The sequence below is a fragment of the Chrysoperla carnea genome, chromosome 2 (assembly GCF_905475395.1).
Source record: "Chrysoperla carnea chromosome 2, inChrCarn1.1, whole genome shotgun sequence".
NCBI lineage: Eukaryota > Metazoa > Arthropoda > Insecta > Neuroptera > Chrysopidae > Chrysoperla > Chrysoperla carnea.
In genome coordinates, this window is record NC_058338.1 from 5,842,520 (window position 1) to 5,855,240 (window position 12,721).

General features: G+C 28.6%; 1 protein-coding gene across 2 annotated transcripts; it reads left to right on the plus strand.

The window, feature by feature from the left end:
- The first annotated feature begins 1,127 nt into the window (after window positions 1-1,127).
- Window positions 1,128-10,829, plus strand: LOC123292354 (heat shock protein beta-1). Of its 2 annotated transcripts, XM_044872981.1 has the most exons (4): window positions 1,128-1,429; window positions 8,223-8,231; window positions 9,968-10,160; window positions 10,594-10,829. In XM_044872981.1, the coding sequence occupies exons 1-4, from the start codon at window positions 1,242-1,244 to the stop codon at window positions 10,783-10,785; spliced, it is 582 nt and encodes a 193-aa protein (XP_044728916.1). In that variant the 5' UTR covers window positions 1,128-1,241; the 3' UTR covers window positions 10,786-10,829. The 2 variants fall into 2 exon arrangements, with proteins under 2 accessions (XP_044728916.1, XP_044728915.1); XM_044872980.1 differs by lacking the exon at window positions 8,223-8,231 and having other exon boundaries at window positions 1,130-1,429; window positions 10,594-10,828.
- The last annotated feature ends 1,892 nt before the right edge of the window (window positions 10,830-12,721 follow it).

Below are 12,721 nucleotides of genomic sequence, written 5' to 3' on the forward strand. Positions count from 1 at the left end.
TAGCAGTTTCTTTCTCAAAACCATTTGAGAAATTTTCCACTCCCTTTTTAATGTATTCAATCGCCTTTGCAGTTTTTATTGATGACCAATGATGACGAACTTTTAATTGGAAATTTGACTAAACACAAAAATTTGCATGTACTAAAAGTATGATGATAAACAAGTGAAAACAAACAATTGACTGAGTTAATTGTTGAAATACCATGTATAGGCAATGTTGATAACTCTGTCACATTTCACATACATACATATCTGACATATTTAACTGATATTCTCATATAATGCGCAAGTGTTGATGCGCACTCGTTTGTTTTTTTGACGTCACGTAAATAACAAAAGATACTCACTTTGATATTAATACATACTATAAAATTTGTACCTAATTAACGCCCTCGTGGGTAAACAGTGATGTTTACAAAAAAATGTTTCAAACAAAAGTTGTTTATTTTTTTGTAAGGAACATTTTTTACATTTAAACTTTTATTCTATCTCTAACGGTTTACAAGATGGGTACTACGGACCCATGACCCAATTGACCCATGTTGCTCATTTACGAACTTGACCTCACTTTTTACGTCCTAAACACGCTGTAAAAATTTCAGCTTGATATCTCTTTTCGTTTTTGAGTAATCGTGACCACAGACGGACGGACGGACGGACGGACGGACGGCCGGACGGCCGGACGGACGGACAACCGGAAATGGATTAATTAGGTGATTTTATGAACACCTATACCAATTTTTTTTTTGTAGCATCAATATTTTTAGGCGTTACAAACTTGGGACTAAACTTATAATACTATGTATATTTCATATATACATGGTATAATGACTGATTAACGTTACAATTATTTTGCGTGGACACATTTTTTTTTGTCTTTTTATAGTAATTAAATATAATTGAATAAATGAAAATGAAGACATTACATTAAGTAGCATAATGACGTCACACAATAAGAAGCTGCGCAGTGCTTGAATAAAATTGAACATTTTTGAGTGCGATACCATGTCTAGTACTCGTTACATCACAGAAGGTTGTACAATACAAATACAAATACATAAAGTGATGAATTCATAATCTATTTATAAACAGAGACCTTATGTATGAGAAATAACACAGTATTTAAATTAATCACATTTGAACCAGCGACCGCAGAACTAGTTGTGCGTTTTTGTTATAAACTGTGAAGTGTACAAATATTATTTTTAAATTATAACTTATTGTGCTTTATTTATTTAAAAATGGCAAATAGTGGAATTAAACGTAACATCCCAATAAAATTAGGCGATTTTAGTGTTATCGATACTGAATTTAGCAGTATTCGTGAACGATTTGATGCTGAAATGAGAAAAATGGAAGATGAAATGAGCCGATTTCGGCACGAACTTATGAATCGCGAATCAAATAATTTCTTTAAAAGTACAACCAGGTAAATATTTACTCTAATTATTTTTTTTTTGGAAATGAAATTTTTTTAACAAATTTTTTAAGTATGATTATCGGCGTTTTGTAATTGAGAGTAAATATACGACGACTTACATGAAGAAATGTTTTCTAAATTTAGAAATTCTTGGCAAATTGTCAAGAAATTGACGAGCATTTTGATTTAAGTATAAATTATTTCTCGAATCTTCTCTAAAATTAAAATTTGTAAGATTTTTCGTACAAAAAATTTTTTTTTATACAAATTGCATTTCTATTGTGCGTTTTTATTGATTGAATTTTCTAGTAAAAAAATAATCAATAAATGTAATGTTTCGAAGAAAATTTATTCAGAACAAGGACTTTTTATGTTAAAAACTTCTCTATACTTAAAAAATTAATATTTTTAATTCATGATTTTACAAAATAAAGGAATGTAGGATTAAGGATTATGCATTTGCATAATCCTATTATGAAAAATAAGAATATTTAAGTCTTAATTCTTTTTACAAATAGTTTATTTAATTTAACATTTATCCGGAAATTAAATTTGATTTGAATTTATTTTAGGTTAAAACGAATTTTTTATTTTAAATATATAAAAATAATTTTCAAGGTTCTTCAATTAAGTTGTTTTTCTTTTTACATATTGGAAAATGAATAATATAGACGAATAATTAATTATGAAAAGTGTAGGTGTGAGAGGAATTTTCCGTGTTTTTTTGTATAAACGAGATACAAGGTCTTTAATTGAAATATGGACATGTATTGTGTGTACTATTGGGTGTAGATTTGTGTAGGTTTTTTTTTTAAATTATTCATATATTTTAATTAGGTGTTAAGGGTGTTATATTATCACTTATGGGGAGCTAGGTGTGACTTTAAAACAACATATTATAATTAGAAAAATAGAATTTTCTCGAAATTAATTTATTGATCATTATTAGTAAGGCTGAAATTGTTTTGTTTGAAAATTTCAACAACTTTAAAAAAGATCTCTAAAGATCTCTCCAAAGGATTTAGTTTAGATTAGATTCGACTTGCGTTAGGAGTAAGTGATGATGTCGTTTGAAGGAGAATCTTTCTGATTCACACAGAATGTGTGCATTCCGGTTCCTACCACTTAGGTCAAAATTTGCAGAAATTGTTTCAATTTGAGCAGACAATGGATAATCGCAAAAAAAAAGTATTATAAGTTTAACTGCTATGTGTATGTGTCTTCCTGCCTGTCTGTGGCATCCTACCGCCTAAACGAATAAACCGATTTTGATTTGTTTTGTTTGAAAGGTAATTTATTGAAGAGTGTTCTAAGTTATGTTTCAAGTGCGAGTTTAGGATTCCGTACCGAAAAAATTTGTTGAGTTTTTTTTTTTTTTAAATTTTGTAAATATTTAGATAGAAACTCCCATTTAATTAACGGTACTACCGGTGTTTTTTTTTCGTACGACAAATCTATAAATAAAACTCTATTTATTAATATATTCTGTGTCGGAACAACAAAAATCAATTCTTAATGATTTATTAATTAAAAAATATAATTAATTGTTTCCTTTAAAAACTGACATAAACATTTATATTTTATACCTATTCTTCCTCTTAACGATGTTTTTAGTCCAAGCAAATATGAAAATTGATATTAGTTAATTTTTACCCGACTGTCAAGGAGGGGTTATGTTTGTTTTTCGCGCGTATCTTATATGTATGTATTTTTTTTTTTGGTAAAGTTCTTTATTATCTCGTATCTTTCAAACGGCTCGATGAATTTCGCTTCTCCGGGAAATCCCTGATAAAAAATATTATGTTACTTCATATTACTCGGTCTATATATATTTTTAAAATCGGTCCAGTAGCTTTTGAGTTTAACATTACAAACAAACAAAGGAAAAATCAAATGTTTCCTCTTTCTAATATTAGTGTAGATATATATAATTTGCTGAGACAGTACGGGTCCCGAAAATCCTTTTGAAAAATTAAAAATCTACACGTTAACGTTGAGAAATTGCTCGTTTCAAAATTTAACGAATAAAATGTCTAATTTACTTGGACTATTTGTTTATTTGTACCCGGTAGCCAAGCATATTAATAAATGTACACCTCTTGCCGGCTTGTATACTTAGCTCTTCCCCCCTAACACCCTTCTCTCTTGACTATGTTAATGATTCAACACATTACCTTTAATTAATGTACAACAAATTTATGTAAACAATAAAAATAAAATATAAATTATTATGTATATATATTACTTAAATTAACAGATTGCAATTAGAAAGCCGTATAGTACCCAGATACTAATTAACAGCATACATAAAAAAAATTATTTTGCATTTATGTGAAATAATTAAATAAACTCGATAAAAATTTTGTTGTTGCGACATATGTTTTACAGAGTCGGATTTATAGAGCACTTCGATTCATATGAAGGACGTTTGCTTCACCTAAAAGGGTCTTCTAGATCTTTGGCTTTCGGGAGGTAGGTAGGTGCACTTGTCACGTCGGGAGGGTGGTGCCCTTGTACCCTCCCCCGTCTTGAAGGGAAATACAGAGAAAAAGATTAAAAATTCATTGTCCTCCTCTACTCTTTTCCACCTCAGTCCTCAGTAAATACTATTCGTCTATAAAACCATTATCGCGCTATTCGTCAATAAAACCACATCTCTGCTGCTTCCAGAAGATTTTCTGTTCTTTTTGTCACAAGTGTAGACGCAGATGTGCCCCCTCCCCCTTGAATGTAATCCTGGGGGCGCCCATGTTAATAGGAAATTTATTGTTTTGACCATTACAAGTTATTGGTTTGTTGAAGGACAAAATAAAGCAAAAGAAACTTAATAATAATTTGAAGTGTAAAGTCCGACCCTGTTCATATTGTTTTTACAGAGTATTTATGATTTAAGTATGATGTATTACATCAACAATTCTATTTTTGGTAATGCATAAGCATACCTACTATTTCAGCTTCGTTTCAAAATATAAAATTAATATTTATTTAGGCTCTTTAAAAAAAAAAAAAAACAGTAGCATTGGTTGGTTGCAGAGCAGTAGTCCTCAATTTATACATAATATAAAATCTTTATTTCAAATGACTATCGTATGTTTCTTTCATTATAATATCAAACGATCGTTTAAGAATGCGTTGAATGTAACTGGTGTTGAGTATGTAAAAATCGTGAGCTTTGCTGAAAAATATATATAGACTCATACCTTTAAAATAAGTATCAAGTTCAACCATATCTCCGGTTCTATTGGCCCTGTCGCAGACGCATAAAAAAAGGAAATATTTGCTTTTTCATGTAGAATAAAATGATGTAAAAGGTTTTGCTAAATTTTCAATAATTTAGGAGCTAAGGCCGTATAAACAATTTATCAAAATACGTCGAAATACTCTTCTTGTTCGGTAGGACCTGTAAATGCATACAAAACCTACTCACTAAACAAATAAGCAATATGGCGGTGACTGGGTACCGTGCGAGAGAGTGAGAGAATATCCCCATCCTACTCCTACCTGCATAAGAGCATACCTTGTCTAGTTCTACCATGGTCTCAATAAATATTACATACTCCAGTTAAGTTAGAACCATTAATAAATGTATGATCGTTTAAAAATATTACATGTATATTAGCATATCTACTGAAGTATATCCAACATCCGTTCACTCTTCTAAAAAACATGCTGCATTATTTAAATTAAATGACTCATACACTATTTTTCTATTATTATTATTATTTATTTCTGTATTACAATATATCTTTTTATTACATTGATGATGTAAACTTTATTTGATTTTGAAACTCTGTTCAGCTTCAGCTTCAAACTGTGCAAAATAAACATATTATGCAATTTTTATGGTAAATTTTATGTTGTCAACAATCAACAATTTACAATAAATATATTTGGTTCTAAGATTTATTCAAGTGTTGATAATACTTTTCTACAAATAATGTTTTTTAACTAGGTGTTAAATTTATTATTTTATTACATTTGAGACTATTCCCAAATTTATATATATCTCTTTGATGAGCCATACAAACACAATAATTAGGTTATGTATAAATTAGAGGCATTTAAATATGTTTCTCATAAACGTACGCCAGTAAAATTCTACATTAAAATCGTAAAACGTGATGTAAATTTTTGGTATGTTTTTTGAACTCTTTAGGGAATGTAAAACTACGCTTGTGCAAGCAAAAAGTTTTATTTTGCAAGATAATAATGAATTGTTTGACATTTACTATTTTAAATATTTACAGAAATCTTGACCATCGATGGAGCAGTAAAGTGTCAGATTAAATTTAATTTTTTTAATTTTTTGTTTGTTTAATATATCTTTATAAATTATAGCTCATGTGTTATTCTAATGTATAAACTACATTATTGTTAAGTTTCATTCAAATCCATTCATTAGTTTTTTCGTGAAAGCATCTCTAGCGATCCAGCACATAAATTATTAGATGCTGTCAGAAGTTAAGATTTGTTCTAGCGCCCCTTTAGGTTTTGGAAAAATAATGGAAGTTTACAATAGATTTTTACGAAGATAATAAATACTGCTTGTTAATTGTTTACCAAAGAAAAGATTTGAGTAAACAAATTTCAAGGTTATATCTAGATGTAATACATGAATATCATATATGATTTTTTTTATATTTACATTTGTCAAAGTTGTCACTGTAATGTATTATTGTATCTGTCAATATTTGTTATTTTTAATTAACAAATGACATATATGTATAATAACATAACCACAAAAATGTGTTCATAACATATACAAATAAAGCCTACGCTGTTCATGTTTATTATATCTTCTCGATCTATAGATAATTTTCCCAATTTTTAAATTCGTCTTTATTATTCAATTTTATTACATTCGGATTAATTCGTATTCTGACGTTTTACAACTTCTATCAGAAAGTCATGCGGCATGGGACGGCAAGCGATAATCGCGGCATTCCAGAGAAGACATATTTGCTTATACAAACTTAGATTGTTCTAATTCATTATCGCGACCAAACGCGGCTATTAAACATATAAAAATTTGAGATTATGGATTACAACTTTTGGCAAAATTTTTTTAAATCCGTTAGTAAATAAGAGTAAAGACAACTATTAAAATGACTCAATATATTTTAACGAAGCATTTAATTTTAAAAAATTAGTTTATTATAGCGATTAATTAATCAAATCATAAAAAAAATATTTTGAATTTTATAATTTAAAAACAAAAAAAAAAGATAAAATTCCTTTATGCCAAGATAATCACTTATAATTATTAATCTACCATAAAAATAATGAAAATTGCACGAAACGAATTTTTGAACACAAAAAAATAATTACACAATACAAAAGCAATTACTGAATGATTAACAAAATTGTACATATGTATAATTATTGAAAATTATTGAAATCAGCGCGCATCATTTAATAATCAAATTTCAATTTGGCAAAAATATTTTTTTTGTAGAAATAAAAAAAATTAAAAGTAAAACAAATACATATTACTTAACTGTTGTTTATCTTAAAAATTTTATATTTATAAATAAAACAAACACGCCTGATAGTCATACTTTACCAACAGCCAACAAAAATTTTTATTAATTTCGTGTGAAATAAATCATGTTCTAGAAATAATTTTTATTATTTTATTAAAAAATCTTTTTATCTTTTTTATATATACTTTCAAAACTAATACTGGGCAAAAATACACAAATTATAGGCTATTTTTTCGTTTTAAAGTAATTTTAGGAAGATTTTTTTAATTTCTAGAAAAGATACATATACATCTAGGAACAAAATTTTAAGGACGTTTGAATTGTTTTACTCTTTTATTCGTAATTATTCTAGTATGAAATTAAAGTTTGACAGGCGAATTAAAATCGTCTTTATGGAATTCGGAGTATTTCACACTTATGTTTTAGCTAGAGAAGTTTTCTATTATGTTTTAGCTAGAGAAGTTTTCTATTCGACGTACTGGATAAAAATAATGTAGTCTAAAACGATTTTACATGTGTACTTTTTATTCTGCGTTATCGTATTGCTGGAGACGAGGGACAATCATTGCCATATACTTTTATATGCTAGATACAAAGGCCACCCACGTTTACATGATATCCCTATTAAACGTACAGCAAGATTAGTCCCGCGATAGGAACAATTTTGGCTTTAGGCTGCTGACAGCCAAACCTAGATTTAAATTATTTAACATTATTTAATATCGTGATGCTAAAGACGAGGGAAAATCATTGCCATATACTTTTATATGCTAGATATAAAGGCCACCCACGTTTACATGATATCCCTATTAAACGTACAGCAAGATTAGTCTCGCGATAGGAACAATTTTGGCTTTAGGCTGCTGACAGCCAAACCTAGATTTAAATTATTTAACATTATTTAATATCGTGGTGCTAGAGACGAGGGACAATCATTGCCATATACTTTTATATGCTAGATATAAAGGCCACCCACGTTTACATGATATCCCTATTAAACGTACAGCAAGATTAGTCCCGCGATAGGAACAATTTTGGCTTTAGGCTGCTGACAGCCAAACCTAGATTTAAATTATTTAACATTATTTAATATCGTGATGCTAAAGACGAGGTCATTGCCATATACTTTTATATGCTAGATATAAAGGCCACCCACGTTTACATTATATCCCTATTAAACGTACAGCAAGATAAGTCTCGAGATAGGAACAATTTTGGCTTTAGGCTGCTGACAGCCAAACCTAGATTTAAATTATTTAATATTATTTAATTTTACTGCACATTATTACTCAATTGACTATATTTATATAATATTTTAGCACAAAGACGTAATACGGTAATATCTCCGTTTTCCATAATAGGGTAACATTTTTTAACGCAAGGACTGAAAACTTCAGAACCCAACCAACTCGTAATTACAACAAGAGTTCCATTTTATAATTTAAAATTTAAAGAAATTTAAGACTTCTTTTGGATTTGAATTAAGTAATTACTAAAATAACAAATTATATAGTCAGGCCTCTACTGCCCAAGCTATCAGGATTGCATAGTAATGACTATAATATAACATACATAATGCCATAGCATGTGTCATAATCGGCAGCCCAAAGCCTAATTGTTTCTGTCGTGAGACGCTCTAGTAAGATTTAATTCTAGAGCAAATACGAGGAAGTAAAATTGTTCAGTATTAGCTTTGTTTTATAATAAGGAATTTTTGCTTTGAGTGAAAGGGAGGGAGATTTTAAAATACTAATCTTAATGTATACATAACTTCTAAGAAATAAAACGCCACTCCAATAAAATTATTTTCTTAATCGGGTTACAAACATTTGAATAACAGTATTTGAAAGCACAGTTAACAGAGCTTTTAATGGTTTGCATGACTTACAATTATGAATCGATCTCCTCCGGAGGATCCTCCTCGTCCAAGACTAACACCAGCCACAGCAGGTTGGTAAATATTCAATTTGGTAAATCATGTAGTTGCTGCTGCCTGTAGATTGATATTTTAGTACAAAAAAATTTTTTTCTTTTCGAATGTTTACCACACATTTCACCAAAATTGTTCTTTAATTTTCTCATTGGTTTCTATCATTGTTTTTTCAGTAGACAACATCAAAATTTTATTTTTATTTTTAGTTGCTCAAGTTTAAAAAAGGCTTACCTAGAGAAATACTCAATAAGTTTCAACTTTAAATTATATTTACATGACTTGGCCTGAAAAATTGATTTTTAAGTTATTTGCACGATTTTATATTCGTTAAGATTATTTTAATGAATATATCTGCATGTTGCTATATCATTGACACAGCAGAAATTTGCCCGACCAAACAAATTAGACAAATTATTCATCAGGGAATTATTATCAGGGAAGAACTTCGCTTGCCATAGTATACAAATAAAATTCGGACCGGATGGGAAATTTCTCGAAAGTTTCCAAACCATTTCATTTCAATAAATCTGATAGGCCTACTTTTTATTATATAATCTAAAGCTTAAATCCCCTAACTTTAAAACTAGATTAAAAATTAATAAATTAATGTTCAAACATTAAAATCTGTGTCCTGGACTAAAAAATTTGGGTTGCTTAAGATTAACGTTCCTCATATCGCAAGAGATCTGACATGGGAAGATTTCATCACTCAACACCAGGTCTTTTGATAACAATGAAATGGATACAGGAAAACTTTTAATTTTCATAATAATTGAATTTTAGTTTGAACCTGCTAGAAGTTTAAATTACAAAAGATTGCCTTCGACTGTGAATTCGACGAATTTTAAATTAAGCCATTCGAGGGGGCGATAAAAATTTAACGGAAATTATTTTGTTGATTTGTAAAATCGTCAAAATTCGTAACTAATCAATTTTGCTTTTGCCTATTAACATTTAGCGTCTTAAAATACTCTTCTTAACCAGCAACTATCTCTCAACACTGTTAATGACACACAATTTAAGTCATACATCATTGTATTTCGCTCGAAAACTGTACTATTGTTTTCTTAAGCACTGCCTAATCTATATTAAATTTATTTCCAAAAATTAATTCGCTCTTTTTTATTATAGTTCAACAACACAATCATCAACACAAAATGCAACCAGTGACTTAAAACCAACTGAATCAAACACATGGTTAGACTCATTAAACTCTCCATTAATCCAAGATGAAGGCGACAACAAATGCCTGAAATTACGATTTGATGTTAGTCAGTATGCACCAGAAGAAATTGTCGTCAAAACCGTTGATAATAAATTACTTGTAAGTATACTTAAATCTTAATTTTTGCCCTTTTAATCATATTTTTAGATCATTCACTCATTCGATAGTTTCGGAGATTCAATGTTTAATTTGATTGGCCTATAAATGGCAATCTTATTTAAATTCTATTGAATCAGAAATTCCGATTGAATGCTATTTCAATAAATCAAAAATCGATCGAATCTAATTAAAATGCATTTATTGCGATTCCAAACTTCCAAAATGCTGCAATAAGTTTTGATAGATGATCACTAAGAACCGCCAGTCTTAACAGAATCTTAGACATGGCTGATAACGAATCAATATTAAAAGAATTGCTTGCTATTGTCACGACCATTCGTTGCCAGTTTATAGACATAAGCCAATATTAATATTTTAAACAGCCTTGCCAATTATTAATTTACAATAATTAAAATAATATAATTTTTTCTAGGTTCACGCCAAACATGAAGAAAAATCCGACACAAAATCAGTTTACAGAGAGTACAACCGAGAATTTATATTACCAAAAGGTACAAATCCCGAAACAATCAAGAGTTCATTGAGCAAAGATGGTGTACTAACAGTGGACGCCCCTCTTCCAGCATTAGCCGGTGAAACTCGTATCCCAATCGCCCATAATTAGTGTCGTTTTGTTTTTTTCTTCTACTTTTTTTTTTTCTATTTTTAAATTTTTATTTAGAATTATAATATAATTTCTATTTAATTTATATAAATATAAACAAATAAAATTTAAAAAAAAATACCAACAAATGTATTTTATTTTTTTTCATATTAAAAAAAAAAAAAATTTGGCCTATATAACACAATTTTTCGCTTTTGCGCGTCAATCGTACTTTTTCACTGCACCTGTGCGCAGCTATTACATTCATTTTTCAAATACTCATTAATTATTAAAGAAATGTATGAACTTAATCTTCAAGCGATAACTGGTGCTGAGAAAATTGAAGAAGTATTTGCAACGCACATTTTTCGAGTAGTTCAAAATCCATTCTAATATAAAGTTGAAAAGAATTCAAAAATGGTGAGCACAAATTGTGTATCAATGATTTAAAAAACAAAAGCTTTAGTTGTGTGGCTTCCAAGAATGAAAGCATATTTTTATGGAACACGTACTTCTTGGAACACAGACGGTGCTATACGCTTGAAGGTTAAGTATTCAAATAAAATTAATTGTAAGGTAAATTTAACTTAATTTTGAAAGCTTTTTACCAATTGTGTATTACAAAAGAACAAATTTTATAATTTTGAGCATAAAAAAAAGAACAAATTTTAATAAAAATTGCCTTAGATAGATGTGAATCTCATTATTATTCTTGGAAAAAACAAAGAAAAAAAATTATTGTCATTTAACAAAATGAAAAATTTAGTGTTATTTGTTATTTCACACACATTGTAGGGATTTGTTGTAAAATATTAATTTTAATAAAAATCTAATAAAGTTCTATTCATTATTTAAAATTATCTTCGTTGTTTTCTTTCATCTGTGAGTTTTTAGTCGCATCAATGAATGTTTTTAGCCCGAAGTCCTCAATGATAGCTCCGATTTTGATGATTAGTTTTTGTATATTATTTAAAATCAAAAACATTTCAGAGGGGGAATAAGCAATTTCGCGACTGATATATCGACGACCAGCCTGAATCACAAATAATAGAAGTTTGGAATTTCGAGAAAATATTGATTTTATGCTGCAGGTGTCACATAAGAAAGAATTTTTCAAAATGAAAATTTGTCTGAAAATATATATAAACCGTCATTTTTCGAGTTCACAACTTAACCGATTTTAAAAATTATTTTATCTATAGAATACTACATTATCAGCAAATAACATGGCCGTATTTTCTTTTCTAAATAATTATTAGGGATTCGGACTAAAAGTTAAGAGAATTGATAAGTGAACTAACGTAATTTAGCCCCCCAATATGATTTTTCATAAAAATTAAAACATTTTTGTTTGTTTGTTATAAATAAATAAAAATCGTTATATATTTTAAATTTTGTTTTATTTTGTAAGTTTTCTATCCTAGTTTTTCTTTCAGAACAAAATTATCAATCAATTAATTATTTAGTAAAGGTAAGTTTTAAATTAATTATTTTTTAAAAATAAGTCGGGTGGCAGAATGGATATAGTACTTGCCTATGAAACCAAGGTACGCTGGTTCGTATCCTGGTACTTGGTAATATTTTTACTTTTATACTAAATGAATTTTTCCTGTTGTTTAAATTTTCCAATCTTTTTATAGTTTAAATTATCGATATAACCCACCCTCTTGCCATAAATAATGTCAATTATACATGTGTCATAAATCACTATTCTGTCAGGGGGTTGGAATTTAAATAATCATAAATATATCTCACTCTTTAAAATCATGTTCTCCTATTACAAAATATTAAAAATATGTACAAAATGGCTTGGTTATGCTAAAATTTGAAACTTTTTAATAGGAGAACATGTCATATTGTTAATCTCACTCATGTTCTCCTATTACAAAATATTTAAAAAAATACTTATTTTGCTTGCTTTTTTGTTGTACATGCTAAAATTAATTCTTGCTAAATA

What these genes read in the sequence shown, in the direction of transcription:
- LOC123292354 (XM_044872981.1), top strand. Translation starts at nt 1,242, where the DNA reads ATGGCAAATAGTGGAATTAAACGTAACATCCCAATAAAATTAGGCGAT. An exon ending in CCGTTGATAATAAATTACTT is followed by an intron (nt 10,161 to 10,593) that starts GTAAGTATACTT and finishes AATTTTTTCTAG; the next exon opens with GTTCACGCCAAACATGAAGA.